At 35.3% G+C, this 17,375-nt stretch overlaps 2 protein-coding genes across 3 annotated transcripts in view; one reads left to right on the forward strand and one right to left on the reverse strand.

Annotated features, from left to right (window-relative positions):
• Positions 1 to 2,363: 2,363 nt before the first annotated feature.
• FPGT (fucose-1-phosphate guanylyltransferase) lies at positions 2,364 to 10,692 on the reverse strand. Of its 2 annotated transcripts, XM_007106928.4 has the most exons (4): positions 10,561 to 10,692; positions 9,414 to 9,581; positions 8,160 to 8,252; positions 2,366 to 6,101 (listed from the first exon to the last, which is right to left on the reverse strand). In XM_007106928.4, the coding sequence occupies exons 1-4, from the start codon at positions 10,640 to 10,642 to the stop codon at positions 4,645 to 4,647; spliced, it is 1,800 nt and encodes a 599-aa protein (XP_007106990.1). In that variant the 5' UTR covers positions 10,643 to 10,692; the 3' UTR covers positions 2,366 to 4,644. The 2 variants fall into 2 exon arrangements, with proteins under 2 accessions (XP_007106991.1, XP_007106990.1); XM_007106929.4 differs by lacking the exon at positions 10,561 to 10,692 and having other exon boundaries at positions 2,364 to 6,101; positions 9,401 to 9,550.
• Positions 10,693 to 10,825: 133 nt separating this feature from the next.
• LRRIQ3 (leucine rich repeats and IQ motif containing 3) overlaps positions 10,826 to 17,375 on the forward strand; it is a 236,253-nt gene continuing 229,703 nt past the window's right edge. The window contains exon 1 of the mRNA XM_024119868.2: positions 10,826 to 10,963. The gene's annotated coding sequence lies outside the window, so the exon portion shown is untranslated. The remainder of the gene's footprint in view (positions 10,964 to 17,375) is intronic.

The following is a 17,375-nucleotide window of genomic DNA, read 5'->3' on the forward strand; positions in this document are numbered from 1 at the left end:
TTATATGGAGGTAGTTCCTCTACACCCATTTCATTGAGAGTTTTTACCATAAATGGATGTTGAATTTTGTCAAATGATTTTTCTACATTGACGGAGATAATCATATGATTTTCATCCTTCATTTTTGTTAATGTGGTATATCATGTTGACGGATTTGTGGATGTCAATCCATCTTTGCATCCCTGGAATAAATCTCACTTGATCATGATGTAGAATCCTTTTAATATATTGTTGAATTCAGTTTGCTAATATTTTGTTGAGGATTTTTACATCTATGTTTATCAGGGATATTAGCCTGTAATTTTCCTTTTTTATGGTGTCTTTGACTGGTTTTCGTATCAGCTTAATACTGGCCTCATAAAATGAATTTGGAAGTGTTCTTTCCCCTTGTATTTTTTGGTTGCGTTTGAGAAGCTCTTTATTAATTTTGTTGAACGTTTGGTTGAATTCACCAGTGGAACAACAGTCTGTTTCTGGACTATTGTTTGTAGAGTTTTGAAATTACTGACTCAATCTCCTTACTAGTAATTGGTCTCTTCAGATTTTCTATTTCTTCATGATTCAGTTGTGGAAAGTTGTGTTTCTAGGAATTTATCCATTTCTTCTGGCTTGTCCAATTTGTGGACGTTTAATTGTTCACAGTAGTCTTTTATAATCCTTTGTATTTTTGTGGCATCAGTTGTAACATCTCCTCTTTCATTTCTAATTGTACTTATTTAGCCCTTTGACTTTTTTTCTTGGTGAGTCTAACTAAATATTTGTTAGCTTTTTTTTTTTTTTTAAAGAACCAGCTCTTTGTTACACTGATATGTTTATGTCATTATATCTCCCAAATTCAGTGAGCATCTTTGTGACCATTACTTTGAACGCTTTATCAGGTAAATTACTTATCTCTGTTTAAAGGTTATTTCATGAGGTTTTATCTTATTCTTTCATTTGGAGCATATTCTTCATCTTTGTTTTTTTCTTTTCATTTTGCTTAACACTCTGTTGGTTTCTATACAGTAGATGAAACAACCACCTCACTCTGTCTTGAAGGAGTGATCTCATGTAGGAGGTGAACCTTGTCATTCAACCCACCCCAGCTCTTGACTGTCCCTCAAACCTTTGTGCTTGTCCAAGCAGCTATTTTTAATAGCTCCTAGTAGATAAGGATGCTCCAAACCTGTCAATGTTCCAAAGGGGAGGATATCAGTACCTAGATTCAGGCTGACTGGAAGCCAGACCTTTATGCAGCAGCTTTCAAGAGTATGCAAATATATACTGTCCTGTGGGACTACAAGCCCAAGCCCTACTGGCCACCAGAGCCAGGTAATCTGGAGGTGTCCCCTATGCAGCAGTTGCAAAAATCAGGGCTCCAGACAAGTGAATGAGCTCTTTCCTCGGAGATACCAATGAGCTGGGGCGAGGCAGTGGGAGAGCACCAAGATGGTGTCCATAGCCTATGTTCCTTGAGAGCAGCTTGGTAGGCCACTAGATGTGTGATAAACCTGAAGCCCGACCCTCAGGCCAAAGCTCCAGAAGCAAAGAAAAATGTCTATTCATATCCTCTGCCCATTTTTTAGTTAGATCCTTTATTCCAAATTTCAACCTGAGCCCAAACTGTGGTCTATTAGAGAACAGCCAAACTGGCAAGTCTGAATGATGTCACTTTAAAAACAAATAAACAAATAAACTAGTCCCAAATTTTTATGAATACAGACAAATGGGAACACGAACACTAGCATGTTGGAGCTTAGCACACCGGTATTGAAGGGAAGGAGAATGTGTAGTGACTTGTGACAAAGTTCAGTACAAAGAGTATTAATAATACAATTTCAGGGCTTCCCTGGTGGCGCAGTGGTTGGGAGTCCGCCTGCCGATGCAGGGGACACGGCTTCGTGCCCCGGTCCGGGAAGATCCCACATGCCGTGGAGTGGCTGGGCCCATGAGCCATGGCTGCTGAGCCTGCGCGTCCGGAGCCTGTGCTCTGCAGTGGGAGGGGCCACAACAGTGAGAGGCCCACGTACCGCAAAAAAAAAAAAAAAAAATAATAATACAATTTCAGTAAGCATAAACAACTAAAGTTGTGTTCCTCAACCACAATAGAAATCAGCTTTGTCTAAACATATTTTATAGGCACAAAAGATTTAAGTTAAACTAAGCAGCTAATGGTAGCTTGAATTATTTCTCCTGCACTAAGTGAATTTATAAAGGTAACTTTCAAGTACCTTTAAAAAGGTCTTTTCTTTATTAATAATAATTTAGTTATAGACATAGATGAAGACTTGTTTCATCAGCTAAACAAAAAGAGCACCTGAAATCCCTTAGACAATTTTGAACAAATTAATATTTTTTTCCTTAGTTATTTCTATTTTAATTCTGCTAGACTACAAGTTTCCTAAATTCTGGGTCTCCAGGTCTCAAGTCCAAAGGGCATTATGGTGTATGTGAATGGCATGTGTAGCACACCAGTTACCAGCTGTGATAGCTATACATATATTTTGCAGCAGGCAAGTTTTGATTTTGGCTCTGTGCTAAATCTGGTAATCTTTATATAACATAGGTAGTATTGCTTTGCCTCAGAAGATGAGTGGATCATCACAGCTTGTGAGAATTGATTCTGGATTCACTCCATCAAATTTTTGTGATTTTCAGCAGCACATAACTTGGATTTTCAAAGCTGTATTCCCACTTAGTATGCATTAATGCACATTATTTCTGTTTTGTTTAGTTTACAAGACAAATGCCCAAGGGAGATTAATATCAAAAGTTGCATTTTTTTTTCCATGCCTTCTGGGTCATTGTTAATTATTAACTCATCAATAAGTTTACAGAATATATTTAATTACAAATTGTAGCTGTCCTTCACAAACCTTGAAAGTATACGATTTAAGCGCTGTGATTTTTAAATCAAGAGAAAATGTCCAATTTATTACTTATTCATGCATGTGATTATCACATTGGTTGAGTTAGATACACTGCTGGTGATACATGTGTGGTACTACACACCAAGCGATGCATATCAAGGAAAGAGACACTGCCAAATTCTTTGAAACAGATAACATTTCAAAGCAACTAGAATCCATACATTGTGCAGGAATATGATTAACGTGGTGACCACCAACTTGTCAGAAACCTCCCACTGATTTAAATAGAACTACATTCTAGAGACATGTGATTAAACTAAGGTAAAAGTGAAACAACTCTGTAAAGTAATAAAGCATCAGCATCCAACTTGCAGAATAGGTATCTGGTGTCCATAGCTTGAAGGTAAATCCAGGCATCAGTGTGGTGGTGGCACTTGTAGAATATGCAGCTTTATCAATACTTTTGATAGCACAGATGGTACTAGATGGTATTAGAAGATAGCACATGGATATCAACCACTCTTGAGTTGAAAATTGCTTTAGAAAAGTTTGACTCTAAATGTGAAGCTTTAGAAAAGTCTTGACTGTATCTTAATATTTCACTTTTTTGTTCCTCTACATGTATTTGCAAAAGGGTTAAATGACACAAATCTATATTTAAGTGCTTTTAAAAAAGATTTCCAATGAATAAAAACTTCAAGTAACAAGAAAAGCATTGCATATTTTATTGGTAGTGTTTTCTCTTTTTCAGTGGAACATAAAATAATGGTGATTCTTAATAACTGATGGCACCTTAGATCAATTAGATTAGAAATACAGCATTGAACTTTTAATGAGTGACAAACACATAACATTCTCTGAAATCTCTGCAAGTAAATCAGTAAATGCTAAACAATGGCTACCATATATCTTTACTTACTCCTTGGGAAGAAACTTGAAAAAAATATACATAAATATCATAACTGAGGGTTGCTGATAAGTCACATAGATTTTTATCATCAGTTTCAGAATGGTTTGTATCTATTAATATGTATTAATTAAGACTATCACAATATTTTTTTTTTTTCGTGTGGTATGCGGGCCTCCCTCTGTTGTGGCCTCTCCCGTTGCGGAGCACAGGCTCCGGACACGCAGGCTCAGCGGCCATGGCTCACGGGCCCAGCTGCTCCGCAGCATGTGGGATCCGCCCAGACAGGGGCGCGAACCCGGTTCCCCTGCATCGGCAGGCGGACGCGCAACCACTGCGCCACCAGGGAAGCCCTATCACAATATTTTAAGCATTCATTTAATTTGACTGTCAGCCATGGATTTGTTTCTGAAAAAGTACTTCTACAGTATTCCTACAGTGCTTTGAAGACCCTACAGTATGACATTTTTATTAGTTCATCAGAATAGGTCTAATGCACTTGAGAAGAGAACTGGCAATGAACACTTAGAACTTCATTGGAACCAAAGCCCAAAAGAAGATGAAAAAATTCTGAAGGTATATTTAGAAAATTACCTTTAAAACAATTACAGTATTTTGTGAACAAAATAATGTTCCACAAGTCCACCTTTATAAAAGAAAGATTTAAATAGTGATAAATATTTTTTAAAAATCACTTTTCTGAACTTACATCCTTAAGCTATTCTTTCATCAAAAAATGGTTTATTTGTACTTTTGTTATTAATTTTATGCTACAGCAATCATGTTAATATAATTTTCATTAATTCACTTCAATTAAAAAACAACAGTCTACAGAAAACTCCTGCATCTGCAATCTTGCTCAATCAAGAAAGGCAGAGTATACAATATTTAGGATGTCTCTAAATCAGACTGTTTTCTATTCAAAGTAATTTCTAGAAAAATTTGCTCCCTATAAGTTATCATGTCTTCCACATCTTTGTAGAAAAGCATTTCTTCAATGGACAACAGCTTATATTTATTCAGGCTGAATGCTGACTTGTTCTGTACAGCATTTAACATCTTTAGGGATGTTGTAACTGAATCATTCAAAGAAGAACAAACTGGGAAAATACGAGCATTCCACAAACTCAAACATGTCTTGTTTCCAGAGAACAGTTCCTCTGTAACTTTGAGATTCCAAATGTCTAAGCATGACAGGAAACAGACTCCAAAGAATTGAAGTAACTTTATATCTGACAATGTTTTAACATTCTTTTTCAAGTTGTCTTGCACTCCACATGCCATAGTTGAATACTTTAAGTGTCTATTCATCTTCAAGCTTAAGGAACACACAAAAGAATGTGCAGACAGGACGGCTGTTGTTATGATATAAGAACCACTAATAATGCAATTTTCCCCCACTGAAACATCAGGCCCCAATCTGGAATACTCTACAACTGAGCCAGGTGCCACAGAACATCTTGAATCCAATATACTTTGAATGATACAGGATTTGTTACTAGAGCATTCTGGTATTGCTGGAAAGATGCTAAAAGCTATGGACTGTAAGCCAAGCTCTGACTTCAAATTGCTATCAGAAGTAAAATGAAACAAATATTCTTCAGTTGTTCCAATGTGATAAAATTTGGAGTTATTAAGAACAACAACATTTAGTGATGTTCCTTTAAGAAGATGAAATATTCTTTGCCTCATGTCTACCAACTCTGACTCTTCTTTAGTAACATTTGATATGTTTCTGGTATATTCCACAGTTGCTCCAGGTCCCAAAGCCTGCAGAAAGTCTCCATAGGCATCTATTTCACAGTTTAGTGTACCTATTTTTTCATAAAAAGCAAGTAACTTTTTCGCTGTTTTATGATCCATGTAAAATAGGCTGTCTGTGTAGACATACTCAGGGTCTAATTTAAGAGAGGGTATGTCACCCCCAGCCAAGCTTTGTTGAAAAAAATTTCTAGGTCTACACACAGCATCAAACTGATACATCTTTTCTATGCTGGGCTTATGAAGGAAACGACGGCAACTTCTGTACTCAAGGTCTCTATGTTCTAAATAGTTAAAAGGTTCTAAGACAAATACTCCATGTGTTGTACCTACAGTCAAACTAGAAGGATGAGCTAAAGCAGTAAAGCCAGGTTTGTCAAACCTAATATACTCAGATTCTCCAATACTATAAAGTTCAATATCATCTGCACAGGTAACCAGAATCCCAGGATTCATATGTGAGGGGAAATCAATGTACATGGCTAGTTTTAATTCCAACATCTGATAAATGGGGCTACCAAAAGGTAAAGCAGTGAAAATTTTCCCCAGAGCACTTGCATTTGGAAGGCGTTGACTGTAGCCACCTATATAAAATTAAACAAAATAACTGTTTTAAAATGTTTATAAGATTAAAAACCCAGAAGCATCAGTTACAACTCAAAATATCTCTAAAGATATTTAAAATATACAATATATTACTGTATCCCAGGGAAGAATAATAAATTCCAGATTACAAATTCACAGAGCAATTCTGTAGAAATTTGCTATAATGCAGTTCTAGATTAGGAAAGAACTGTAATATGCTTTACAGACTGAATTGTTTTAATTCAACTGGATAACAAGTAAAAAGGACAATGAGCTAAAATATGACCTTATATCTACATTTTACACAATAAATTTCAACCATGTTTAAACGCCTACATTAAAAATCCACTTCATGGGGAAAAAAATGTCACAAAAACCTAATATACATAATTATCTATTAAAGAGTAATTTCCAGATGGAATGTGTTTCCTCAATTACATATACTTAAAGGAAGTAAAGGTGCATTTATTTAAAAGCATTTTACAATGTATATTTGTTTTTAATTTTAAAAGGCTTTTCCCTCTAAGATGAGCCTTATGACTTAATTCCTTGAAAAGTGTGTTCTCTTAAGTACATTAAATAGCTTACATCATTTTTACGTAACTAATTATAGTGAGAGGCATAGTAGGAAGAGTCACACAAAAATGGGTTCAAATTCTGGTTCACCACTTTTTAATTGTTTATCTTTGGACTTAACACTAAATCAGCAGATGTAAATACTTGCTTTATCATGTTTTGAGATCAACAATACATGTAAAGCACTTACTACAGAGTACATCATTCAACCAATGAGAGCTAATACTTTCTTTTTCATTTTCCAAATACTAACCAACAGTAAAGTTCAGCATTGTAAGAATTACCTACTTTTAATTACACTTGACCCTTGAACAATAAGGGTTTGAACTCTACCAGTCCACTCATATGAGGATTTTTTTCAATAAATACTGTAAGACTATATGACCCAATGTTGGTTGAATCCCTGATGAGAAACTGTGGATATGGAGTGGAACTGCCTATACAGAAGACCAACTATGAAGTTATATGCAGATTTCAGACTATGTGAGGGTCAGCACCACTCACAGATCAATGCATTATTATATATTTTCAAGGATCAATTGTATTAATATATATTTTCTGGTGTCTAACTTAATTTTTACTAAATTAGTAATAATAATACTCGTTCTGGAATAAAACTGTAAATTTGAATTTTTCTTTTACTTTTTCAGTTAGTCTTAAAATCAGAACTTGGATGCTTTACTTGATATCATCTTTAAAAAGAATCATTATTCCGTACACGAATCCTAAAAAATGAAAAGCACCTTGGTAACCATGTGGATGAGTGGCTCTAAAATATCTGTTCCTGAACTGGTACAAGTCCATGACAAAGTTTCGCCAGCCTCCAGTACATAGAGGAAAAATAACAGACGTTCCTTTCATATAACCAAAATTTTTATACAACCATATTTTTCCAATTTAAAAAATTATATTCTGAGATTACTTCTTTCCTACCTTTCTGTTCCCTTTTTTGGTGTGTGATTTTCTCTCTTTTATACTTTCTTGTCAACTCCATGTTCTGTCATCACCTTTTCTTTTTGTTTTTGAACTCCTAAGGACTATGGACTTCGGCTACCAATAACTAGATAAAAATGTGTTAACAGAAGGTTTTGTGTAAAGTCTGGTAATCACAGTACTAAACCAGCCTCTTCCCTACAGCAAGAATCCTTTCTAAAGCATTGTCAAGAAATGTTCATATTTTGATGAGTTCTGTCTTAGGAAGATAATTTTCGATATGTATACCAAAAACAATACATGAAAAGTTGAGGATGTATGTGATCTACAATTTTAAGGTTAAATTTTGTGAAAAATATTATGCTACTTACAACCTAAAAATATTAAGGAAAGCATAAAATATTTGTTTCCAAAGCAAAATAACTTCAAAGACAAAAGAAAAAAAGAAAAAGAAAGAGGGGATAGTATTAGTAAGGGAGAAAAAAGCCCCTTTGATATAAAAGGTAATATACTAAACGAAAATGTAAATTAGTAAAGTGTAACATTACCAGAGTGAATTAATAGGATGGTAAAAGAATTCCACTCATCTCCATAAAGCTTTTCCAAACATCGAAGGGCACAAAGTGTCGATCCTCCATTTCCTTGAAAATAAAGTTAAAAAGCTCAATTTATTTCACAGAAAGTTACAAAAACTTTGTTATTACAGTAAATTTAAGTGTTATAACTTTGAGGATATGACCTTTGGCTACAATTAACCAGGCAGAGAGCAAAGGTATAGGCAGAACAATCAAACTAAATACACATTTCCTAGCAATTAAATAACTAGTAATAAAACCCAGAGATGAGCCCTTGGTAATAAAAGTTGAGTTAATCTTCTCCTGAAAATAGTAGTAAAAAGAAAGAAATGATAAATTAAGCAATCTGCAACACTATAAGACTGTAAGTTTACACATTCACTTGGAGTTATGAACTGTAAAGCCTATTAAAATAATTCTTCCATATGATCATATATATGTGTTAGATTTACTTTCTAAAAAGTTTTTTAGAACCTGTTTTCCTAAAAAACATCTTAAATGTAACTTCCACTTACTAGTTACCATGGGCAAGTTATTTAACATTTTGTGCCTGAATCTCATTCAAATATGGGAATTAGAAAAGTACTGACCACATATTTATGAGGATTAAAACACTGGCTAATTAGGACATGCCAGTATCAGATACAGATACCCTAACTCTGGTATCAATGAGCTTCAGCTTTAAGTATCACATGGAAAATGGCCCCCAGGAAAATAGCATGTATTTTTATTTGCAAGGTAAGGTCAAAAGGCAAAGTGGACAAACTGGTTTTTAAAAGTAAACATCTATGATAATTATGCCATTAGACTGTGCTCTTTCACATTCTGCATTGTGGTCCCAAGAGGTCAAATATTTATTTTACCTGATTTGATCTCTTCATGTAAGTTTCTGAACAAATTGTGTAGTTCGAGGGACCTTAAGAGCCCTACTGATAAGGTCCAAAAGAATATTCACCATCTGAGTAAATTTTATTAAGACTAATAAAATTCTCTTTTAAGTAACATAACATTCTGGAAGTTTTTCATGGTAAGTCCACAATGTGTAAAAACAGTTGCCATGCCTTTTATCTTTCTTAAAAAATAGTGAACTTACATAAAAATTTTAAAGTTTGTAAAGACTATAGGTGGTAAGACACACAGTTTATAAACTGTAAGCCACAGGAAAGCTTTTCTTCAATGATTATTCTGCCCACAATTTATGATATAAATCTGACCATAAATGTGTACCAATTTTGGCTCCAGCAGGATCAACAAAAACATGATATTGAACTCCAAGCGGTAACTCCTTTTTTTTCAGCTTTTCTGACAGCTGTTGCTTATAAGCAAGTTCCTGTTTATCATCAGCTGCTGTTATTGCAACAATGTCCCAGAATTCTCCAGCTGCCACAGGTTTGCCTATGTGTAAGAAGAAAGTGATAAATATTATCAGAATTCTCTAGCTGTTACAGGTTTACCTATTTGGAAAGAAGGAAAAAAGAGGTAATACTATCTCCAAAAATGTATCTTCTGCTTTCGAGAATTAGGGAATCATGAGTGGTCAGCTAGTAGGATTCAAAATAGTTCTAATGAGGATTGTTCACAAATTCTACTTTTTTTTTCCTTTTAGATTCCTTGCTCCTTTTATGGTCTACAGTCCCATTTATTTAGATTTTCTTAGAGTTGTAATGTTTCTTGATTAAGAGAAGTACTTTTGACTTGCTAAAGATGAGCTCAATTCTTAAATAAAGAGAGGAGACAAAGGAATAAATTAATCTCCAGCTTTGAAAATCACTTTTCACATACAGGGACCACTTAATGTTTGTTGGATAAGAAAGATTAAATCCAAGGACCCATTGCTACAATGTTGGTGTTCATAAATGTGGGCAATTTACTTTTTAATTGCCTTAAAATGAGCCATGCAAGTTTACAAAGGTTACTGGAGAATGACACCAAATTCTGGATAACAGAAAAGTTCCCAGCTCCCTGATGAACTCAATAAAAGTTCCCAGCTCCCTGATGAACTCCATAAAAATCACTATGCTTTAGATCTTCCAGGTTTATTTAAAATAATTTTTGCTAATGAGCTAACCAAACGAATAACTTGGATTTATAGCTTCACTAGTCAGGCTAATAACTGTCTTCTCATTCCTCCTCATATAGATATATTTATATATAGGCAACTGGGAATAAACTTAAAGAAAGTAACAAGCATAACGTAAAGAAAGGAGAGTGACAGAAGAATAAAAAACTCAAGAGGTACATTAACTGCACCTGGGCCAGCGTCCTAGGCCCGCAAGTGATTAGTAAAAGGAAGTGGTAGTCCAGCAAATACCCCAGAACGTAAAGCGCCCTCCCTGTCCATTGCCGGGGAGAGCAAGGGTTCCTCCTTTGGTACCTCTAAGCTCTGAAAACCTCCGCAACCTTCGCTGGGTGGCTTCTCGCAAAGATACGCCTGGAAAGGCACTCGCGGTTGCCATAGCTCACTTTCCCCACCACCGCCAACGACTTCCAGCTATCCAGCAGCCCAGCACCCCACGCATGCGCCCTGGGACGTAACCCGTTCTTTGGTCCGGTTTCGTCTCTGTCCCGCCCCCTACGTGCGTCACTCACGTAACTACGCCCCCGAAGCTCTTTGGCTTGCCTAAGGAAAACCACCGCGGCTTGAGCCCAGGGCTTTGCTCCGTTTCCGTAGCAACGGTCTCCGGAACGGATAAATGGCCACCTAGTGATTTGTCGGACTGTGCCGGGTCTGGGCCGCTTGTTCCCAACTCGTAAAGCGTTGCAGCTCGGTAGACCCGGTGAGTGGTCCTGCTTGGGCGGCGAAATTTCGAGAACTCACCCGCTTAAGGAGAAGTCCAAACTACAACCTAGCTTCTAGCTTTCTCTCAAAGGCCATTGATCCTTTCTAACTCTTGGTTTGTTTTAGCCAGGGGCAGTTCCCAAGGACCTCTTGAGAGTTAATTCCTCCCCTTGGGTCGTCGTCTGAAGCCATCTGCCCCAACCCCAGGTCCAGATACATACACAGTCTGAACTTTTAAAATCTGTACTCTCTTCAGGAAGCTTTGTGGCTTCTTTGCCATTGCAGTTTCTAGAGAGTGAGCTTCTCCACACCTCTCAGTTTTGAGATCACTTAATAGGCTTTTGGAAGTTGTATAAAATTCTGCAATGAGGCCCTTAACGTTTGGGGTTTTTGGCTGTTTCTCTGGCGACCTTTTGTGTATGCAGATTAATCTAGAACTTTCAATAGCATTGCTGGGAATAAGTTGGCCTTATTGGATGTGTTTTTGGTAGGTATCCATAGATAAGTTTCTTCTCTTGTAAGACACCAGGTTTATGATGAGTTTTACAGATTATTCTATTTATCTTTACATGTAAGAAAGCTATGAATGAGAGAGAATAGTGACTTAGTCAGGCTCTCACAATTAGTTAAGTAGTAGAGAGAAGATTTAAGCAAGATATTTCAATCCCAAACTCCGACATCATTCTACCACACCATACAGTTTATTTTAGTTGAGAAGCCTGTCTTCATTAAAGTTTCAGGAACATAGGTATTCAAGGCCTTACAAGTTCTTAGCATGAACTTAACTTAGTTTTTCTTCTACAGAATTGACCCTGTTATTTAATTCAGTACTTAGAGCGAAAGAATTTGAATGAAAAGGGAGATTACGCTTTCATAGTTTTATTGTTTAAAAGCTCTCTTTTTTGTTAATAAAAACAAAACTTTCTTATTAAGAACATTTAGAAAATACAAAAGACTTAGGTGAGAGAGAACAAAAGGGAAAGTAGCAAGAGAGAAAGATAACAACGGCTTAAATAAAGGATTTTTTTTTTAACTGAGTGAAACAAAGCCATTGCAAGGTTTTTATGTGACTTCCATTATGTTTTAAAGGAGCATTTCACGGAAATGTGAAAATAGACTCTAGCAGAGAGTGGGGCAATGATAGAAACAGGGAGACTTCTTTGGAGGCTACTGCAGCAAAACAGGTGAGAGTTGGTGAAGGCTTGGCCAGGATGGTAACAGTGGGGCTGATGAGAAGTTGGTTAGATTCTGGATATATGTTTGAAGGCATAATTAATACAATTTGCTAAAGGAATGGCTGTGGAATGTGAAAGAAAGAGAGGAGTCAAGGATAACTGCCTGAAGGCTGGACCATCAGTTGAAATGGGAAAGGATATGGATGGGGAAGTAGGGACAGTTATTGGGGTAGTAGGGAGAGTCCAGAATTTGGTTTTGGATGCAGAAAGTAAACAGATGTATGTGTGTGCAGTGCATATGTAATGGGAGTTTGTATGTGTATGTGTTTGCATTATACATGAGTCTGGAGTTTGCAAGACAGGTCTGGACTTAGAGATATAATTTTGGGAGTTGTCAGCATATAGATGGAGTTAATTTTTAAACTACAGAACTAGATGAGGTCCTAAGGAAAGAAAGGTCAATAGAGCCTATAAGCTGAGGGATTGTACATACCAATGAGGTAAACGCTGAAAAAGGTAACTAAATAAGAAAACTTCAGAAATGATAAGAGCTGTGAGGGGACTAAAACAGGGTGATGTGATAGAGTCTATAACAGAGTGTTAAATGTATGTTAGAGCATTTCTTGGACCTGGGAAGAATGGCCATAGAAATGGATGCTACTTTTTTGCTGATATGATTATATTACTCACATAAAATGTGCTGGATGTAAATATACTATATCAGCTATGTTTTTTGTCCTTCTGTCTTTTCTGTTTTCTTCAAATTTTCACTAATATTAATTTTTAAATAGAAAATGAAAAAGTTGTATACTATGTGAGTGGGAGTAAATCTCTGGCAGTTGATTGTAGTGGGTAAAAAAGTCAAGGGATTTTAAGTTTAGGTTTTATATAATCAGACAGTGTGATAATGGTTGTTTAAACAGTCATAAGCTACCGTGACCAGAATAAAATATGTCAATACAGGTCAGTAGTAAACCCATTATTCTGTATAGAATGGAAATGATGTGTTTGATCTTGAATTCCACATTTCAAAAGGGACATCAAAATTATAACAAATATGATTTAAAATAAAGATTTCAAAGATTTGTTGATTTTAAAAAAAAAGGGGACATCAGACAAACCAAACTATAATAAGTTGAAAAAAGATGTTCTTTGGAGGCTTTGGGCTTTTTTTTTTTTTTTTTTTTTCTATTGGAGGAGAGTATTGAAGAAGTGGCATGGAAAGAAGTGAGATAGACTTGTAAAGAACTTTACCGAGGTATACTTTACCTATCATTAACCTATTGTAAGTGAGCAGTTTAATGATTTTTAGTAAATGTACTGAGTTGTGCAACCGTGATCACAAGCTAGGTATAGAAAATTTCCATCACCCCAATAAGATGCCTTGTGCTTATCTATGGTTAATGCCTGTTAGGTTATTTTTATTACTATAGGCATGGATATGACTGTTGTGTGAAAGTTGTAGAGAAGCACATTAAATTTTTTCTTCTCCTTCATAAAAAGAAGCTTAAGCCAAATGGAGTAGGTCCTTGATTATGGACCATGGAGCTCAGGTACATGGCTTGCCAGTTCATGCTGGGGCTCTCATCTTTTCTGTTACTTGTGCATCATCTCTGTTTAACCAGTCTTCCTCCTCTTACTCTTCCTGATGTGGAGTGTAAAGCAAAAATCTCTTTTTTACTGTTTCCTTTCTTTGAATTTAATTACTCAGCTAGCCTGGTCTCAGACTATTTCTTCACCAATTTTTCCCACTGTAGCCTATTGAAGGAACCCTCACCACCTTTCTCGAGGGCAAGGGAAAACTTTTTTCCCCTAAACTTCTATTTTACTTTCTCTCTTAATGTTTTTAAAGACTTTATTTTCAGAGCAGATTTAGGTTCACAGCAAAATTGAGAAGATACAGAGGTTTCCGGTATACCCTCATATATACCCAAGCATGCATAGCTTCCCCCATTATCAACATACCTCACCAGAGTGGTACATTAGTTAAAATTGATGAACCTACAATGACACATCACAATCACTCAAAGTCTGTAGTTTCCCTTAGGATTCACTCTTGGTGTTTTATATTCTATGGGTTTGGACACAGTATAAGGACATGTACACATTGTTATAATACTATTCAGAGTAGTTTCACTATCCTAAAAATCCTCTGTGCTCTGCCTATTCATCCCTCATTCCCCAAATCCTGCAAATCCTTCAACCACTGATCTTTTTACTGTTTCCATGTTTTGCTTTTTCCAGAATGTCATATGGGTGGAGTCCTACAGTATAAGCCTTTTTAGATTGCTTATTTCACTTAATAATATGCATTTAAGGTTATACCATGTCTTTTCATTGCTTGATAGCTAATTTATTTTTAGTGCTGAGTAAACAGTCCATTGTATGGATATACCACAGGTTATTTATCCATTCACCTACTGAAGGACTTCTTGATTCCTCCCAATTTTGGTGATTGTGAGTAAAGCTGCTATAAATATCCATGTGCAGGGTTTTGTGTGAAAATAAGTATTCAACTCCCTTGGGTAAATACCAAAGAATGCAGTTACTGGATTTTATGGTAAGAGTGTATTTAGTTTTTTGAGAAACCCCCAAACTGTCTTCCAGAGTGGCTATACCATTTTGCACTCCTACCAGAATGAATGAAAGTTCCTTATTGTTCCACATCCTTGTCATCAGTTTGTGTTATCAGTGTTAGACTGTTGGCCATTCTAATCGGTGTGTTATGATATCCCATTGTTTTCTTAATTTGCATTTTCCTGATGACATGTGTTGAGGAGAGACTTTCATATGCTTATTTGCCACCTCTGTATCTTCTTTGCTGAAGTGTCTGTTAAGGTTTTTGGCTTATTTTTTAACCTAGTTGTTCATTTTCTTATTGTTGAATTTTAAGAGTTCTTTGTATATTTTATATGAGTCCTTTAGCAGATGTGTCTTTTGTAAAAGATTTTCTCCCAGTCTGTGACTTGTCTTCTCATTCATTTGGCATTACCTTTTGCAGATCGTGTCTTTAATAGTAATGAACTATAGATTATAAACTATTTTTTTATTATGTTTTTGACATTGTATCTAACAAAGTCATCATCATCCTAATGTCATCTACGTTTTCTCCTAAGTTATCTTCTAAGAGTTTTATTGTTTTATGTTTTACATTTAGGTCATATATCCAATTTGAATTATTCTTTCTGGAGGTGTAAAGTCTGTGTCCAGATTCATTTTCTTTTTCATGTGGCTGTCCAGCTGTTTCATCACCATTTGTTAAAAGTCTGTCTTTGCTCCACTGTAGTGCTTTTTCTCCTTTGTCAAAGATCAATTGACTGTATTCATGTCTGTCTGTTTCTAGGCTCTCTATTCTGTTCCACTGATCTATCTTTCTTTTGACAATACTAGACTGTCCTGATTACTGTAGCTTTATAGTAAGTCTTGAAGTCAGGTGGTATCATTTTTCCAACTTTGTACTTCTTAAGTATTGTGTTAGATACTGGGAGGTCTTTTGCCTCTATATATAAACTTTAGAATCAGTTTGTCAATAGCAATAAAATAACTTGCTGAGATTTTGACTGGGGTTGTATTGAATCTATAGATAATTTGGGAAGAACAGACATCTTGATAATTTTGAGTCATTCTATCCATGAACATTGTCTTTCTCCATTCATTTATTCTTTGAATTTGCTCATCAGCGTTTTTTTGTTTGTTTTCCTCTTATAAATCATGTACATATTTTGTTCCATTTATATGTAAATATTTCACTTATGGTAGTGGTAATGGAAGTGGTATTGTGTTTTTAACTTATTCATTGCTGGTATATAGGGAAGTGATTGACTTTTGTGTATTAACCCTGAATCTACAACTTTGCTATAATCACTTAGTAGTTCCAAGGGTATTTGTCTGTTCTTTTGAATTTTCTACACTGACAATCATGTCATCTGTGAACAGAGATGTGGTCTATACATTTTTATTTCCTTTTTTTTTTTTTTTTTTTGTCTCATTGCATTAGCTAGGACTTTCAGTACAATGTTGGGAAGTAATGGTGAGAAGGGACAGCCTAGCCTTGGACTTCATCTTAGTGGAAAAGCTTCTAATTTCTCACCATTAAGCACAATGTTAGCTGTAGATTTTTTGTAAATAGTCTTTATCAAGTTGAGGAAGTTCTTTTCTATTCCTAGTTGACTGAGAGTTTTATCATGAATAGGTGTTGGATTGCATCAAATGCTTTTCCTGCATCTGTGATTCTTCTTTTTAGCCTGTTGATGTGATGGATTACATTAACTGGTTTTTGAATGTTGAACCAGTCTTGTATACCTGGGATAAATCCAGCTTGGTGGTAGGTGTATGATTCTTTTTATACATTGTTGGATTCGATTTACTAATTTTTTTAAGTATTTTTGCATCTGTTTTCATGAGAAATGCTGGTCTGTAGTTTTGTAATGTCTTTGACTGGCCTTAGTATTAGGATAATGTTGGCCTCGTTGAACGAATTATAAAGTATTCCCTTTGCTTCTATCTCCTTAAAGAGATTGTAACTTCTTCCTTAAATTTTGGTAGTATTTCCCAATGAACACATCTGGGCTTGGTGCTTCTGTTTTGGAAGGTTATTAATTATTGACTCGATTTCTCATAGGTATACACCTATTCAGATTGTCTATTTATTCTTGTGTGAGTTTTGGCAGATTATTTCTTTTAAGAAATCAGTTCATTTCACCTAGGTTATTAAATTTGTGTGCATGGAGTTCTTCATAGTATTTCTTTATTATCCTTCCAATGTCCACAGGATCTGTAGTATTGTCCCCTTTTTCATTTCTGATATTAGTAATTTCTGTCCTCTCTTTCTCTCTCTCTCTCTCTCTTTGACTTGGCTAGAGGTTTATCAGTTTTATTGATCTCTTCAAAGAACCAGTTTTTGGTTTAATGGATTTTCTCTGTTGATTTCCTGTTTTCAATTTCATTGATTTCTGCTCTAATTCATATTAGTTCTTTTATTCTCCTTATTTTGGATTTAATTTTCTCTTTTTCTAGTTTACTAAGATGGAAGTTTAGATTGTTACTTTTAGATCTTTCTTCTTTTGTAGTATCTGCATTCAGATACTATATCTGCTATATTTATATATCTGCTTATATATATATGCTATATATCTATATCTATATCTATATATAATATATATAATATATAAATAATATATATAATATATATTATATAATAATATAATAAATATATTAAATATATATGTATTATAT

The sequence above is a fragment of the Physeter macrocephalus genome, chromosome 4 (genome assembly GCF_002837175.3).
Source record: "Physeter macrocephalus isolate SW-GA chromosome 4, ASM283717v5, whole genome shotgun sequence".
Lineage (NCBI taxonomy): Eukaryota > Metazoa > Chordata > Mammalia > Artiodactyla > Physeteridae > Physeter > Physeter macrocephalus.

Bases quoted from the DNA above. Each gene is read 5' to 3' on its own strand.
- FPGT (XM_007106928.4), bottom strand. From the start codon at position 10,642: ATGGCAACCGCGAGTGCCTTTCCAGGCGTATCTTTGCGAGAAGCCACC. The intron at 9,582-10,560 runs GTACCAAAGGAG...TCTTACACATAG, and splicing joins GAGGTTTTCAGAGCTTAGAG to GCAAACCTGTGGCAGCTGGA. The intron at 6,102-8,159 runs GTAATGTTACAC...AATTTTATATAG, and splicing joins CATCCTATTAATTCACTCTG to GTGGCTACAGTCAACGCCTT.